This window comes from Antechinus flavipes, chromosome 5 (assembly GCF_016432865.1).
Source record: "Antechinus flavipes isolate AdamAnt ecotype Samford, QLD, Australia chromosome 5, AdamAnt_v2, whole genome shotgun sequence".
Lineage (NCBI taxonomy): Eukaryota > Metazoa > Chordata > Mammalia > Dasyuromorphia > Dasyuridae > Antechinus > Antechinus flavipes.
In genome coordinates, this window is record NC_067402.1 from 151,276,100 (window position 1) to 151,288,986 (window position 12,887).

The following is a 12,887-nucleotide window of genomic DNA, read 5'->3' on the forward strand; positions in this document are numbered from 1 at the left end:
CCCTATAACTGGCCATTACGGAATCACTCCCATTTTTTGGATAAGATGCTAAATTTTTTTTAAAATAAATACTATTCTCTATTTGCTTGCTACATGAGCAAAGTATTATATAATGTTACAAATAAAGAGATAAATATACTAATCAAACCAAAGTGATGAAATTAATGGAAACTGCATAGGTTTCTCCTTATATATGTAGTATATACAATACAATGAAGTTACAAAATCAATAAATCAATTAAATGAATAACTAGTGTAAAATGCATTGTGCCTATTTCTACTTATTCAAATGGAAGAAATGTAATTGACTCGTTTTAAAGAATAATTGTATAACATTGGTTACTATTTTCTCAGGCTACATATAGGAAATGTTTATACATAATCAGTCCCCTTAGGAAGTTCATTTGAAGAAAAACAGCAAAAATTATTATTTCACTAAAAGGCACATGTGCTAAAAGTTAGAAAAATAGAAGTTCATACTATTTCCACTAAATAAGTAGAATATGTTTGTCTGCAAGGCACTGAATTAGCTTTTAAAACTTACACATATTTTTTTTCTGGGAAACAAACACAATATTTAAATAGGCTGCTGAATGGGTACCCTTAAGTAAGCTAGCTCGCTGCTCAGGATCTATTTCCCTACACTTTAATCAGATGATGGCTTCTAAGGAAGCATTACATGGTGTGATTGATGGCTACCACAATTATTTCTGCTTTGGTTAAAAACTTAGGAAGGCTACCCAGCATGATTACTCCTAAGACTAGGGAATATAGACTCACAGGGATAGGAAATAGATTTGTGATTTAATTGCTATCAGGACTGTTTGAAAGAGAAAAAAACTGCCTTCACTAGTATACATTGGTACATTCTCTGCAACTCCATGATCCAGTAGCATTGATCTCCTTGCTATTCTTTATCTAAAATAATCTATCTCCTGATAGATGACTGTTTCCTGTGTCTAGAAGATTCACTTTCCACTTTTCTGTTTCCTAACCTCCCTGGAGTTTTTCACGTTAGCTAAAATGTCACCTTCTGCTAGAATTTTTCCCAATTCTCCTTAATTTTAATGCTTTCTCTCCGACATTTTCTTACCACCCCTTTATGTTCGATATATCATACTTCTACATAGTTATTTGCATCTTGCCTCTTTCATTAAACTAAGATTTCCTAGAACTAAGGAGCTATTTTTTTTTTTTTGCTATTGTTGTTAGTTTTGCTTAATTAAAATTTTACTTTTTTTTATTTCTTCAAGACTGACAACAGTGCCAGGTCATAGTAGGCACTTAAATGCCAGTTTATTCATTGATTGCAACTTAAAGTCTTTAAGCACTGGAAAGTGAATTGATTTACCAAGGGTCACAGAGGCAGTATGTCTTAAGTGAGAAGACAATTAAGTGAGATCTTTCTGGTTAGCTTTCTATCCACTATACAACATTGTCTATTTGGGGACAACTTCATGTAAGAAACCAGCCATGGAAATAGTTGATCACAGAGGATCGAAACTGAATATATTACGTGCATCATATAAGAGCCAATCGAAAATTCAAAATTAATATCCTACAAAGAGAAAAAAAAAAAGAACTCAACTAAAATCCTACTCATCATAACCTGTAGAAGGCTCTGGATTTTTATAGACTACTTCATAGGATATAACTCTAGTAAATCTTATTAAGAGGGAAAGATTTTGAATATAGTAATAAGACTAAGTAGAACATGCGCTGGGTATGCTGGCATGCTTACACAAATCCAGATAATGTTCTATTAATACCTCAAAGCAAGGATTCAGTGATAAATAGTGCTTATCATCAGAAGATTAGTCTTGCTAAGTATAGAGTCCCATCACCAGAATGTTACTCATTAGGAATTGGTTTGTTTGTTGTTGGCCATGGACAGCTTAAAGAACTTAGAAGGGGTTGTTTTCTGTATCCACATCAGACTTACCCATACTGATGAAATCATGTATTATTCAAATGATTTAAAAAATTAAAATAAAAATGTTAGGTTCATGTTCTACATAATTATATATATATATATATATATATATATATATATACACACACACACACACACACACATATATATGTATGTATACATACACATACACATACACACAAATGTACACACCCCACACATGCATATATATATATGTATATATATTTTAAATTAAAGTAATTATATATATATATATATATATATATATATATATATATATATATATATATATATTCCAAATATTTGTGTTATGTGAAATTGGCCAAATTAGTCTCAAATAATTCTCATTCAATTCTGAATAAAATCTCTCAATTTAGTTTCTAATCAAAACTGACAGTTAAAAAATATTTGACCTTTAAAGAGTGTTCTAGTGCCCTGCATTTCCCATAATTTCTCTGTTTAAAGAATCTAGTTCACAACACAAAAGGCTATTTTTAAATGTCATTAATGTGTCCTATTTTAGAGTTCAAAGATATTTCAGGAGCTAAAATTTATGAAACCAAAGGCATTAAATGAAGTCACACACTTCCCTACATTCTTATTAGACACCACAGTAAGTTCAGTTATTTATGATGCCAAAAACAATACAGGTAGTGCTTGAGCAAAAGATTGCATGTTTCAGCATTTGGGCACCAAGCCAATGCAATATCATTCTAACTCTTATTGTAAGTCAGTTAAAACTTGTCCAGAATGCATCAGAACACACAGCATATATTCCTTTATCTCATGAAAAAAATCACAAAAGCAAAGCACATTTAGAAGCCGCAATTAAAAGAGCCCACAGTCTTTCAAGTTTTCTTTGATGATTATATCTGTCACTGCATCAAAAACAAACTTGACATTTTGAGTGTCAGTAGCACAGGTCATGTGAGAATAGATCTCCTTATCTTCCTTTTTTAAATTCAGGTCAAGGAACTGGTTCTTGATATAGTTCCCTGCATCTTCAAATGTATTTGGTCCTAAATTGAAAAAGACAGAAATAATCAACACATTGGATAAGAAAAACTTCAAATACTGAGGACTTCAAAGAAAGAACTAATAGTTATTTCACACTCAAAATTATAAATAATGCCATCAAACATCCTTTTCTTTAATTAAATCCCTTTTAAAAATTAAATCTTGCTGTTGGCACATATAGTGATTAAAATATAGCAGATATGCACCATCTTTAGTGGCCATGACTTAACTAAACCTTGGAAAGGTTGTCATTGATTAATCATTTTCTATATGGATGAAAGAAAAACTAATACACTCAAAAAAAAAAAATGAACACTATATGGCAGTAGGTGATCACAGTCTAAAAAATGTTTGGAGGATACAAGCTATAGGAATTCAGAGGAAGAGGAAAATGAGTGAGGCCAAAGTAAACATAAGGGGTTTAAGTAGGAGATGAGAATTAAAATGGATTTTAAAGGATGTGCAGAATTTGGGTATCTATTGAGTAGGCATTAGCAGCAAATGAAACAACATGAAAAAGGACAAAATAACTATAGGGAACAGTGAAAAGACTGGTCTGAGTAAAATAGAATCTTTATCTTGGAGTGTAATTACAGGTAAAGGTAGATGTTAGGGAGGGAACAGATTATAGAAGATCTTAGAAGTTAAACAGAACTTAATGGGATTGGCAATAGGAAGCCACTTTAGGTTTTTGAGTAGATGAATAACTGTGAAAATACTATTTTAAAATATTAGTCTAATAGCAATGCATAAGGTTTATTTGTCAGGAAATCTGATTTCCTTTAAAATAGGCCAAGAAACTTATTTTATTTGTCTTTAAAAGTCAAATTTTATTTAGCAGAAACAACACAAAATAGGATAAGGCTATTGGGATTTGCCTCTGGGAATTGTATTTTTTTTCATCTTTTCTGACTTGGTAGAAAATATCTATATCATTTTTCAAACAAGCCAACAATGAGCAATCATAACTGTGATTGTTTAATTATATGCACTATATAGTTCTAAAGTTGATATTTAATTTTTATGCCTTTCCCAGAGAGCATGATTTCTGAATAAGGATGACTGATATTCAAGTGTCACTTCTGACTTATTCACTGAATGTGTATGTACTGTACCTGGGAAAGTCAATGACTATTTTCTGCCTAAGCTTTTAAATCTCTAAAATAAAGGAGTTGGATTCAGTTTTCTCTAAGGTCCCTTCCATGCTTAAATCTATCATTCTAAGATATATCTACATAGGTTTGTTGAAACCAAAATATTCTCCTGGTACTTAGCAAATTATTCTTCATGTAATAAATGTTCATTGCAATTTAATAATTTCAATGACTAAAGTAATTTTTAATCACAAATTAACAAATATCTTTGAGATAAATTGCCTTGTTCACTGTGATATCTATGTTTACCCAGGTTTTAGAGCAGAAGCTACTGAAATAGTATTTGAATTTTAATCATGATCATATTACCTTCTTTATGACCCCATATAAAATTTTCTTGGCAAATTTACTAGAATTGCTTGTTCTCTTCCCACCTCACTTTACAGATAAGTAAACTGAGGCAAACCACATTCAGTGACTTGCCATTTAGGTGGCACAGCGGTAGAGGACTGGACTTGGAATGAAACTCATGTTTGTAAGCTCAAATCCAGCCCCAGACATTTGTTGTGTGACCCTGTGTAAGTCACTTAACCCAATTAGCCTCAGTTTCTTTATCTGTAAAATGAGTTGGAGAAATTTCAATTGTTTTGGAGGAAACCCCAAATAGGATCACAAAGACTTCAACATAACTGAAAAGGACTGAACAATAGCGAAACATCTTTCCCTCACTTGTAAGATTATAGTGAACTTGGGCCTCTGAAAATGGATTTTTTGGATTTTTTGTTTGTTTAATTAACAACTTATTCAGAATAAATATTGGAAATTGTAGAGTTTTAAAGAAACATGTATTGAATTAGAAATACACTCTGTCCTCTGGTAAATCAGTTTTCTTTTCAGAGAACCCCAAAATGTCTGATATTTAAAGATTCCTTTAGAGAAAGATTAGTTATAATGCAAGATGTTCCTTAGCCTTTTCTACACTATATAGTGTTTCAATGCTGTATATATAGTAGTATGAAAATTTATATTTCCACTTACTCAGTATCAATGCCTCAGCAGTATTATTTTCCTGTTCATTCAATAGCAGGTTTTTTTTTTTTCCATTGTATACAACCTGGCTTCTTAAGTTATGGGTCATAACCTAATAAGGAGTTTCATAACTGATTGTGGAGTCATGAAATTATGATTTATTATCAGTAAATGTTGATTTGTATGCCTATTTTATGCCCATGATTGTATAAAAAATCTCCAATGCAAAAAAGGAGTTATGAGTGGAAAAAAGTTTAAGAAGCCTTAATATAGAGTATAGAAACATAAGTTGGCCTGAAATTCACTTTTTCTTTTTATGCTTGTATGATAAACAACATCATCCTGAGAATCACTATTAACACAAAGATTTATACATATTAAGATATATTCAAGGGATCTAGATGTGTGGATATTGAATGAATGGCTATAGGATTTGCATAACAAATCTTACCAGTGTATTCTGGAAAACAGATACTAAGATGAACCTTAGAGACTTTTTCTTGAAAGAGATCCTTTTTGTTGAGAAATAGGACAATGGAAGTAGTAGCAAAGTACTTGTGGTTACAGATGCTGTTGAACAGGTGAAGGCTTTCATGCATTCGGTTCTATTAAATAGAGATAATAAGAATAGTAAATAGACATAATCCATTTTCTACAAAGGATCTTATTTACTTTGGTATAATAAACAAGGAGATTAAAAGAATGTTTATATTTTAAAGATCAACACTGGGTAAAGAAATCTAATATATATCATACCATTGTGATACAGAATAATTTCTTTTTTAAATTTTAATCAAATTAAATCATATTTTATATCTGGACTCACCACTTCCTCATCTTCCACCAGGACCATATCATAAGCACTTAGTGCTGCACAGAATATAATACATGTAACTCCTTCAAAGCAGTGAATCCATTTCTTTCTCTCTGATCTCTGTCCACCTACATCAAACATCCTTAAAAAAAAAAATCTCAAATAATGAGTACAATCAGTACACTTCAAAATTTAAAGAAAATTAAGTTTACAACATGACTTTCATGGGAGAAAAAGTAAAATTAAGGCAAAAAGATAAGAAATGGCCCAATGGGTAGAACTATGGATCTGGAGTTAGGAAGACCTGAATTCAAATGTGACCTCAAACACTTCCTAGCTCTGTAGTCATAGGCAAATTATTTCTCCTCTGTATGCTTCATTGTCTACAACTGTAAAATGGGAATAATAATAGGACCTACCTCATAGATTTGTTTTGATAATGAAATGAGATAAAATTTGTAAAGCAATTGGTATATTACCTGGCATATAACAAGCACTTAATTAATACTTACCTCACCCATCCTTTTTCCTTTATTAACAACACAGTAAATAATAATTTTTTTTCTTTTAATGTATGGCTTATTTTAGCACTGTTTATACCTATAGGCAAAGGCAAAGGAATGGGAGTTGAGATGGTCCTGGTTTCTCCTTTTTCTCTTTCCACTTTAACCTAGTAGATAACAAAACACTCATTTGGGAGCTAAGAAGATCTACCTCAGAATCTGAGCTTTACCACTAACTTCCTACTTGATCTTGTACAAATAAGTTCACCTTTCTAAAACTCCATTTCCTTATCTGTATATAATATACAAGATGAAGTGTTTGGACTATATGATTAGAAAGATAGATAAATATAGATAGGTAGAATTGCATTCACATACATAGAAAGAATCATTATTAAGTACTTGCTACTTAGTACAGTACCAGACACTGCCCTAAGTAGTTTTAGGATTAAAAAAAAAAAAAAATTACAACAAGCTTTCAAGAGCTTTGCATTCTAACAGGGAAGAATAATGTTTAAAAGGAACTTTCAAAGGGAACTGGGCTGCAAGGTGATAAAACTGGTTGAAAATGGTATGAAAATCTGAGTCCCCTGTAACATTAAGCAAAAACCTGGCCAATCATCACATAGGGATCTAGGAGCTACAGTTCAGGCTGCTGTCAGAGAAGTGGGGAGGTGATAAGACAGAGTTTGTGGGTCAGAAAGTATCCTTTTGATTTACAATACTCTGATAATATGATTTGAGTTCATGATCTTCCAGATTTAGATTCAGCAAAATGAGTTATCAACATAACGTTGGATGATTTAGCTTATGAATGAGACTGAGAATAGTGCTACTATTCTCTACTATGAACATTGGAAAATGAATTTAGCAAAGGACAGAGAATTATTATTCTTAATAAAAATCCATCATTAATCAGTGAAAGCACTAATTTAAATTAAATATCTTCATAAATAAATTGTCATTTTTAAAAGAAATCATTAATTAATTAAAATGATTATTTGATATCATAGAAAAAAAAAAGAGTTTGGCTTTGAATTCTTCATATTAGGTCACATAATGACCTTAAGTTGATGATTGAAGGGATCACAGGATCATAAACTTAGAGAATCCTTTATTCTACAGATTAGGAAACTGAGGCCAAAGAAGGATAAGTGACTTGACACATAGGCCTATCTGGTTCCAGAGTTAAGATTCTTTAGGCCAGCCAGTTCCTGTATAGAAGTCTCCTAACAAAATCCATAGGAAATAATCATTTAGTCTGTTCTTGAAGTGTTCTAGAATTCTGTTGAGGAGAAACTAACTATATCCCAATGCATGCCCTGCTTCATTCTTAAGACTTCTAAATGTTGGGAATACTCCCTTAAATCAAAATAAATTTGATGTTTTTCAATTTCTATCCATTGCTTCTGGTTCTTCCCTTAGTAGAATAAGGATAATCTCTCCTCTGCAAGGGTCATTCAGGTATTTGCTACCATACTTCTATTGGATCTTATTTTTCACCAGGTAAACATTCCCAAATCCATCAATATTTCTTTATATGACACTCTCTTCATTTTCCTCACTATCCTGATTGCTCTGTCCTAGACCCACTCTATTTTTTTAACCTTCTTTCTACAACATGGTGGCCATAAATGAATGAAATATTCCATATATCTTTTGATCAGGGCAGAGCATGGCAGGACAATTACCTTTCTCTTTTAGGCTGCTATGCTGCTATAAGTGGCTCAGTTTTTGTGCCTCTTCTTTTATTGATTAAGGGAATCTTTTAAAGAGCTGCTTACACTGTAAAGGAAGCTACTAATGCAGTAAATTGACTTAAGAATCTGGCAACAATTATCATTTAAAATTACCTCTGTAACTCTTCATAGTGTTTTTTGTGCCTGAGCAGTATTTAGGGAATGTTGTCAATGAATGAAATGGAAAACTCTCTAGTTTTCTTATGACACAGATCCCCTACCAGTGGCAGAATATTTACTGGTAGATGTCATAGTCTGTTGCTTCTGTGACATTCTGTTCTTAGCCATACCCTAGCCTCCATATGGGGGTAGGATTGGATTTCCATTGAAACACGAACACAGCAAATCTTGGCATTCCCTTCTGTTCCCTCCTCTTCCTTCATTTTGCTCATGTACTTTAATATCATTAACTTTTATCAAACCCTTCCCTCTAATCCCCTTATTACAGTGACATCAAGACATTAGAGAAATGAAAGTTAATTGCTTCTTACAGAAAAGTTGGGGTTGGGTTTACTTGTGTGACCATGGGCACTCAAATTTTTTCCCTCTAGTTCAATTTATCATCAAGCTTTTACTGAGAACTCATTGTCCTACAGGTACTGTGATAAACACAAGGGATACCAAAAGAGAGAGAGAGAGAGAGAGAGAGAGAAAGAGAGAGAGAAACAAGCCTTTCTTTTCAGGGAAGTTAAACTCTATTGGAGGAAATAGCATGTGCTTGAGAGTATATACAAAAATATATTGATTAGCTGCCTTAATGGAATGTATTGTGCCTTCCAACTCTGAAATTTCCCATTTCTATTATTCCAGCAGTTGATAATGCTATTGAATATTCATGACATTTGGGTTCAAAATCTATCTCTGACATTTACTACCTGTGTTACCATGAGCAAGTCATTTAGGCCCCAGAACCATTTGTTCAATATATTTATAGAGAAAGGGTTGAACTAGATGGTTTTCATGAAGATACTTTTGAGGTATAAATTTAAGACCCTACAAAACACTAAACAACAGAAATTTAGTCATATTTTTTCTAGTATCCATTTTATATGAATATTTTCCATATATACTAATGGACCTACCAACGGCAAAGACAATTTAATAAAAATCAATTTAATCTATTAAGAACGTGTGGAAGAGAAGTAATATGTTGTAGCAGCCATTTATAAGTACAGTGGCTATGGACAGTGTCATAATTATTACATGCAGCACAGAGCCATTCTCTATAGACAGTTCTCAGTCATACACACATACATACACATACACAGCCACACTAATATATGCATATGCCAGATGTTCATTTGTTTGTTTTTTCTTCTTGTAGAATGAAAGAAAAAATATGAGTGATTGATTCCTAAGGTTTTGTTCCCAGTGATAAAACAACTAATGGAATACAAATATCTCCATATTCTATGACTAATGGTTATTAAGCTAAGAACCAATTTTCTGTGCACACAGATTGATGTGGGTGGCTGGGTTCATGGGTTCATATTATAGTGGATATACGATCTTAAGTCTCAGTCTCTCTCTTGCTCTCTCTCTCGCTCTCGCTCTCTCACTCTCTATACTATTTTCTCTTATAGAATTGAAATGTAAGTCTGACTGAGAACATGAGTTATTGATTTTTAACCAGAACTTTACAAGTTTTCATTTTTCCCTCTTCCAGATAAAAATGTTTGTTCTTTTCATTGCAGAAACACCATTTTTACCATAGTTTTTCATGAATGATACTTTATTAAGCCTAAAATCTGTCTTTAAAAAGTATGCATCATAAATCAAAGGTTCCCAACAAAAATCTAGATATAGATTAACTGTACAGGCTTTTAGGTAACAGCTGAGCATGAATTAGTTGCTAAAACACTCAAATGAAGAACATGGCACAGGAGTTTATGGTTTTATATTAAACAGTTGGCTAAGCAATAGAGTTTTATGGTTTTATGTCAAACATTTGGATAAAGGGTTATCTACACACCAGGATTATTGTGCCTCTACAGTAGTAAATATTATTTCAAGATATGCAGTCCCAAATGATGCTTCCTAAAATGTCACATAACATAGGAAAAATAATTAAAACCCCTGAGACTTTTAGATGTCTCCTTTGTATATTTTATTCATCAAATTCAATCATTTTTTTCTTCTTTTATCATAAGCACTACTATTGAAAACTGCAGTTATTCAATCATGTAATATTTGAGAAGTATTAAATATGTTCAAGGAATTGTGCTAAGCTCTTGGGTTTTAAAAAAAAGCAAAAGCAATTTTTTCAAAAAGTTACTACACTCAAGGAATCTAATGGAGAAAACAATATGTGAACAATTGTGTTTACAAAGAGAAAAATAAAGTATAATTTGGGGGATAGTATTGCAGTGCATAGATATATATGTACATATATACATATAACATGTATATATAAGTATATGTGTATATAAAAACATAAGTACTCTCTGTATGTATGTATTTCTCATTCATAAAAATTTATTACACAACTGAAGACTCATGACTGTTCTAGATGACATACAGAAGTGGGATACAATAAAATCTAGTGTATGCCTATTGGTTATGCTGTTCAAATATTAAACAAGAATAGGTGATTTTATAAAGTTCTCTATTTTTCCAATCAACACCTAGTTTTTGTAAGAGGAAGAGAAACCTGGCCAGCAATAAGATGACTCAAATACTCTTTTCTTTTAGAAAACTAACCATTTTCCTATGCAACACAATTTGGATTAGATAGGTTAGTATCAAGAAAGCTATGTAAATCTTTAAAATTATATACTTTGGCACTTGCCTGCCAAGATTCACAAGAATATTCAGAGGAAAATGTATCTTCCTCAAAATTCTATGTGATGATTGGCTATCCTTTTGGTAAACTTAGGAATTCTTATTAATAGAGAATAACTCTCATTTTTTCTAAGTTTGAGAAATAAATTACAACTCATTTCCATATGAAGTAACAGCTTCAGACCACATGTTAAAATAGAATTTAGATAAATAGGATTTAATTTACTAGTATTTTTAGCATGGCATTCTTTCATCAAAAGATAAGAAGTAAGTCTTAGAATTTAGGCTAGATCAGTATTAATTTTATTTTTGTCTTAAATCATTTTGTCTAATTGTTCAATGGGCAATGCATTTGATGCAATATCTTATATATCCAATGAAGGATTAAAGTAATTTGTCAAAATAGTAAATGACTATAGTAATCTAGTGTTTGACAAATCTAAAGATCCCAGCTTTGGGGATAAAAACTCACTATTTGCCAAAAGCTTCTGGGAAAATTGGAAAATAGTATGGCAGAAACTAGGCATTGACTCACACTAATTCCATTTATCAAGATAAGGTCAAAATGGGATCATGATTTAGATATAAAGAGTGATATTATAAGGAAATATTATATTTCCTTATATATATAAGGAAATATAATATTTCCTTATAATATAAGGAAATTAGAAGAACAAAGGATAGTTTACCTCTCAGGTATGTGAAGAAGAAAGGAATTTGTGGCCAAAGAAGAACTAGAATTCATTATTGAACCAAAAAAAAAAAAAAATAGATAACTTTAATTATATTAAGTTAAAAAGGTTTTGTACAAACAAAACTGATGCAGACAAGATTAGAAGGGAAGCAATAAACTGGGAAAACATTTTTTTTTACATTCAAAAGTTCTGATAAGGGCCTCATTTCTAAACTATATAGAGAATTGACTCAAATTTTTAAGAATTCAAGCCATTCTCCAATTGATAAATGGTCAAAAGATTTGAATAGACAATTTTCAGATGAAGAAATTAAAATTTCTAGTCATATGAAAAGGTGCTCTAAATCACTATTGATCAGAGAAATTCAAATCTAAGGTATGACTACACACCTCTCAAATTGGCTAAGATGACAGAGAAAGAAAATGTTGGAGGAATGTGGGAAAACTGGGACACTAATACATTGTTGGTAGAGTTGTGAACTTATGCAACCATTCTGGAGAGCAATTTGGAACTATGCCCAAAGGGCTATCTAACTGTGCATACCCTTTAATCCAGCAGTGTTTCTACTGGGTTTATAACCCATAGAGATCTTAAAGAAAGGGACCCACATATGCGAAAATGTTTGTGGCAGTCCTTTTTGTAGTGGCAAGAAACTAGAAACTGAGTGGCTGCCCATCAGTTGGAGAATGGCCGATTAAGTTATGGTATGTGAATGCTAAGGAATATTATTGTTCTGTAAGAAATGGTCAACAGCATGATTTCAAAGAGGCCCAGAGAGACTTACACGAATGAACTGATGCTAAATGAAATGAGCAGAACCAGATCATTGTACACAGCAACAAGAAGATTATATAATGATTAGTTTTGATGGACTTGGCTCTTTTCAACAAGATGATCCAGGCCAGTTCCAATGATCTTGTGATGAAGAGAGCCATCTACATCCAGAGAGAGGGCTGTAGGAACTGAGTGTGGATCATAATATAGGATTTTTTTTTGTTGTTTCTTTGTTTGCTTGCATTTTATTTTCTTTCTCGGTTTTTTTCCTTTTTGATTTGATTTTTCTTGTGCAGCATAGTTGTATAAATGTGTAGGTATATATTGGATTTAGAATGTTGTTGTTGTTGTTGTTGTTGTTTTTTTACCATATTTAACATATATTAGATTACTTGCCATCTAGGGGAGGAGGTAGAGGGAAGGGGAGAAATTGGAACACAAGGTTTTGCAAGGGTTAACATTAAAAAATGATCCATGCATATGCTTTGAAAATTAAAAGGCTTTAATA

At 32.0% G+C, this 12,887-nt stretch overlaps 1 protein-coding gene across 1 annotated transcript in view; it reads right to left on the minus strand.

Annotated features, from left to right (window-relative positions):
• Positions 1-2,280: 2,280 nt before the first annotated feature.
• Positions 2,281-12,887, minus strand: part of GNAT3 (G protein subunit alpha transducin 3) — a 77,431-nt gene continuing 66,824 nt past the window's right edge. The window contains exons 6-8 of the mRNA XM_052000711.1: positions 5,900-6,029; positions 5,525-5,678; positions 2,281-2,952 (exon numbers count right to left, since the gene is read on the minus strand). Coding sequence (XP_051856671.1) covers positions 2,762-2,952; positions 5,525-5,678; positions 5,900-6,029 — 475 coding nt within the window. The 3' untranslated portion in view covers positions 2,281-2,761. The remainder of the gene's footprint in view (positions 2,953-5,524; positions 5,679-5,899; positions 6,030-12,887) is intronic.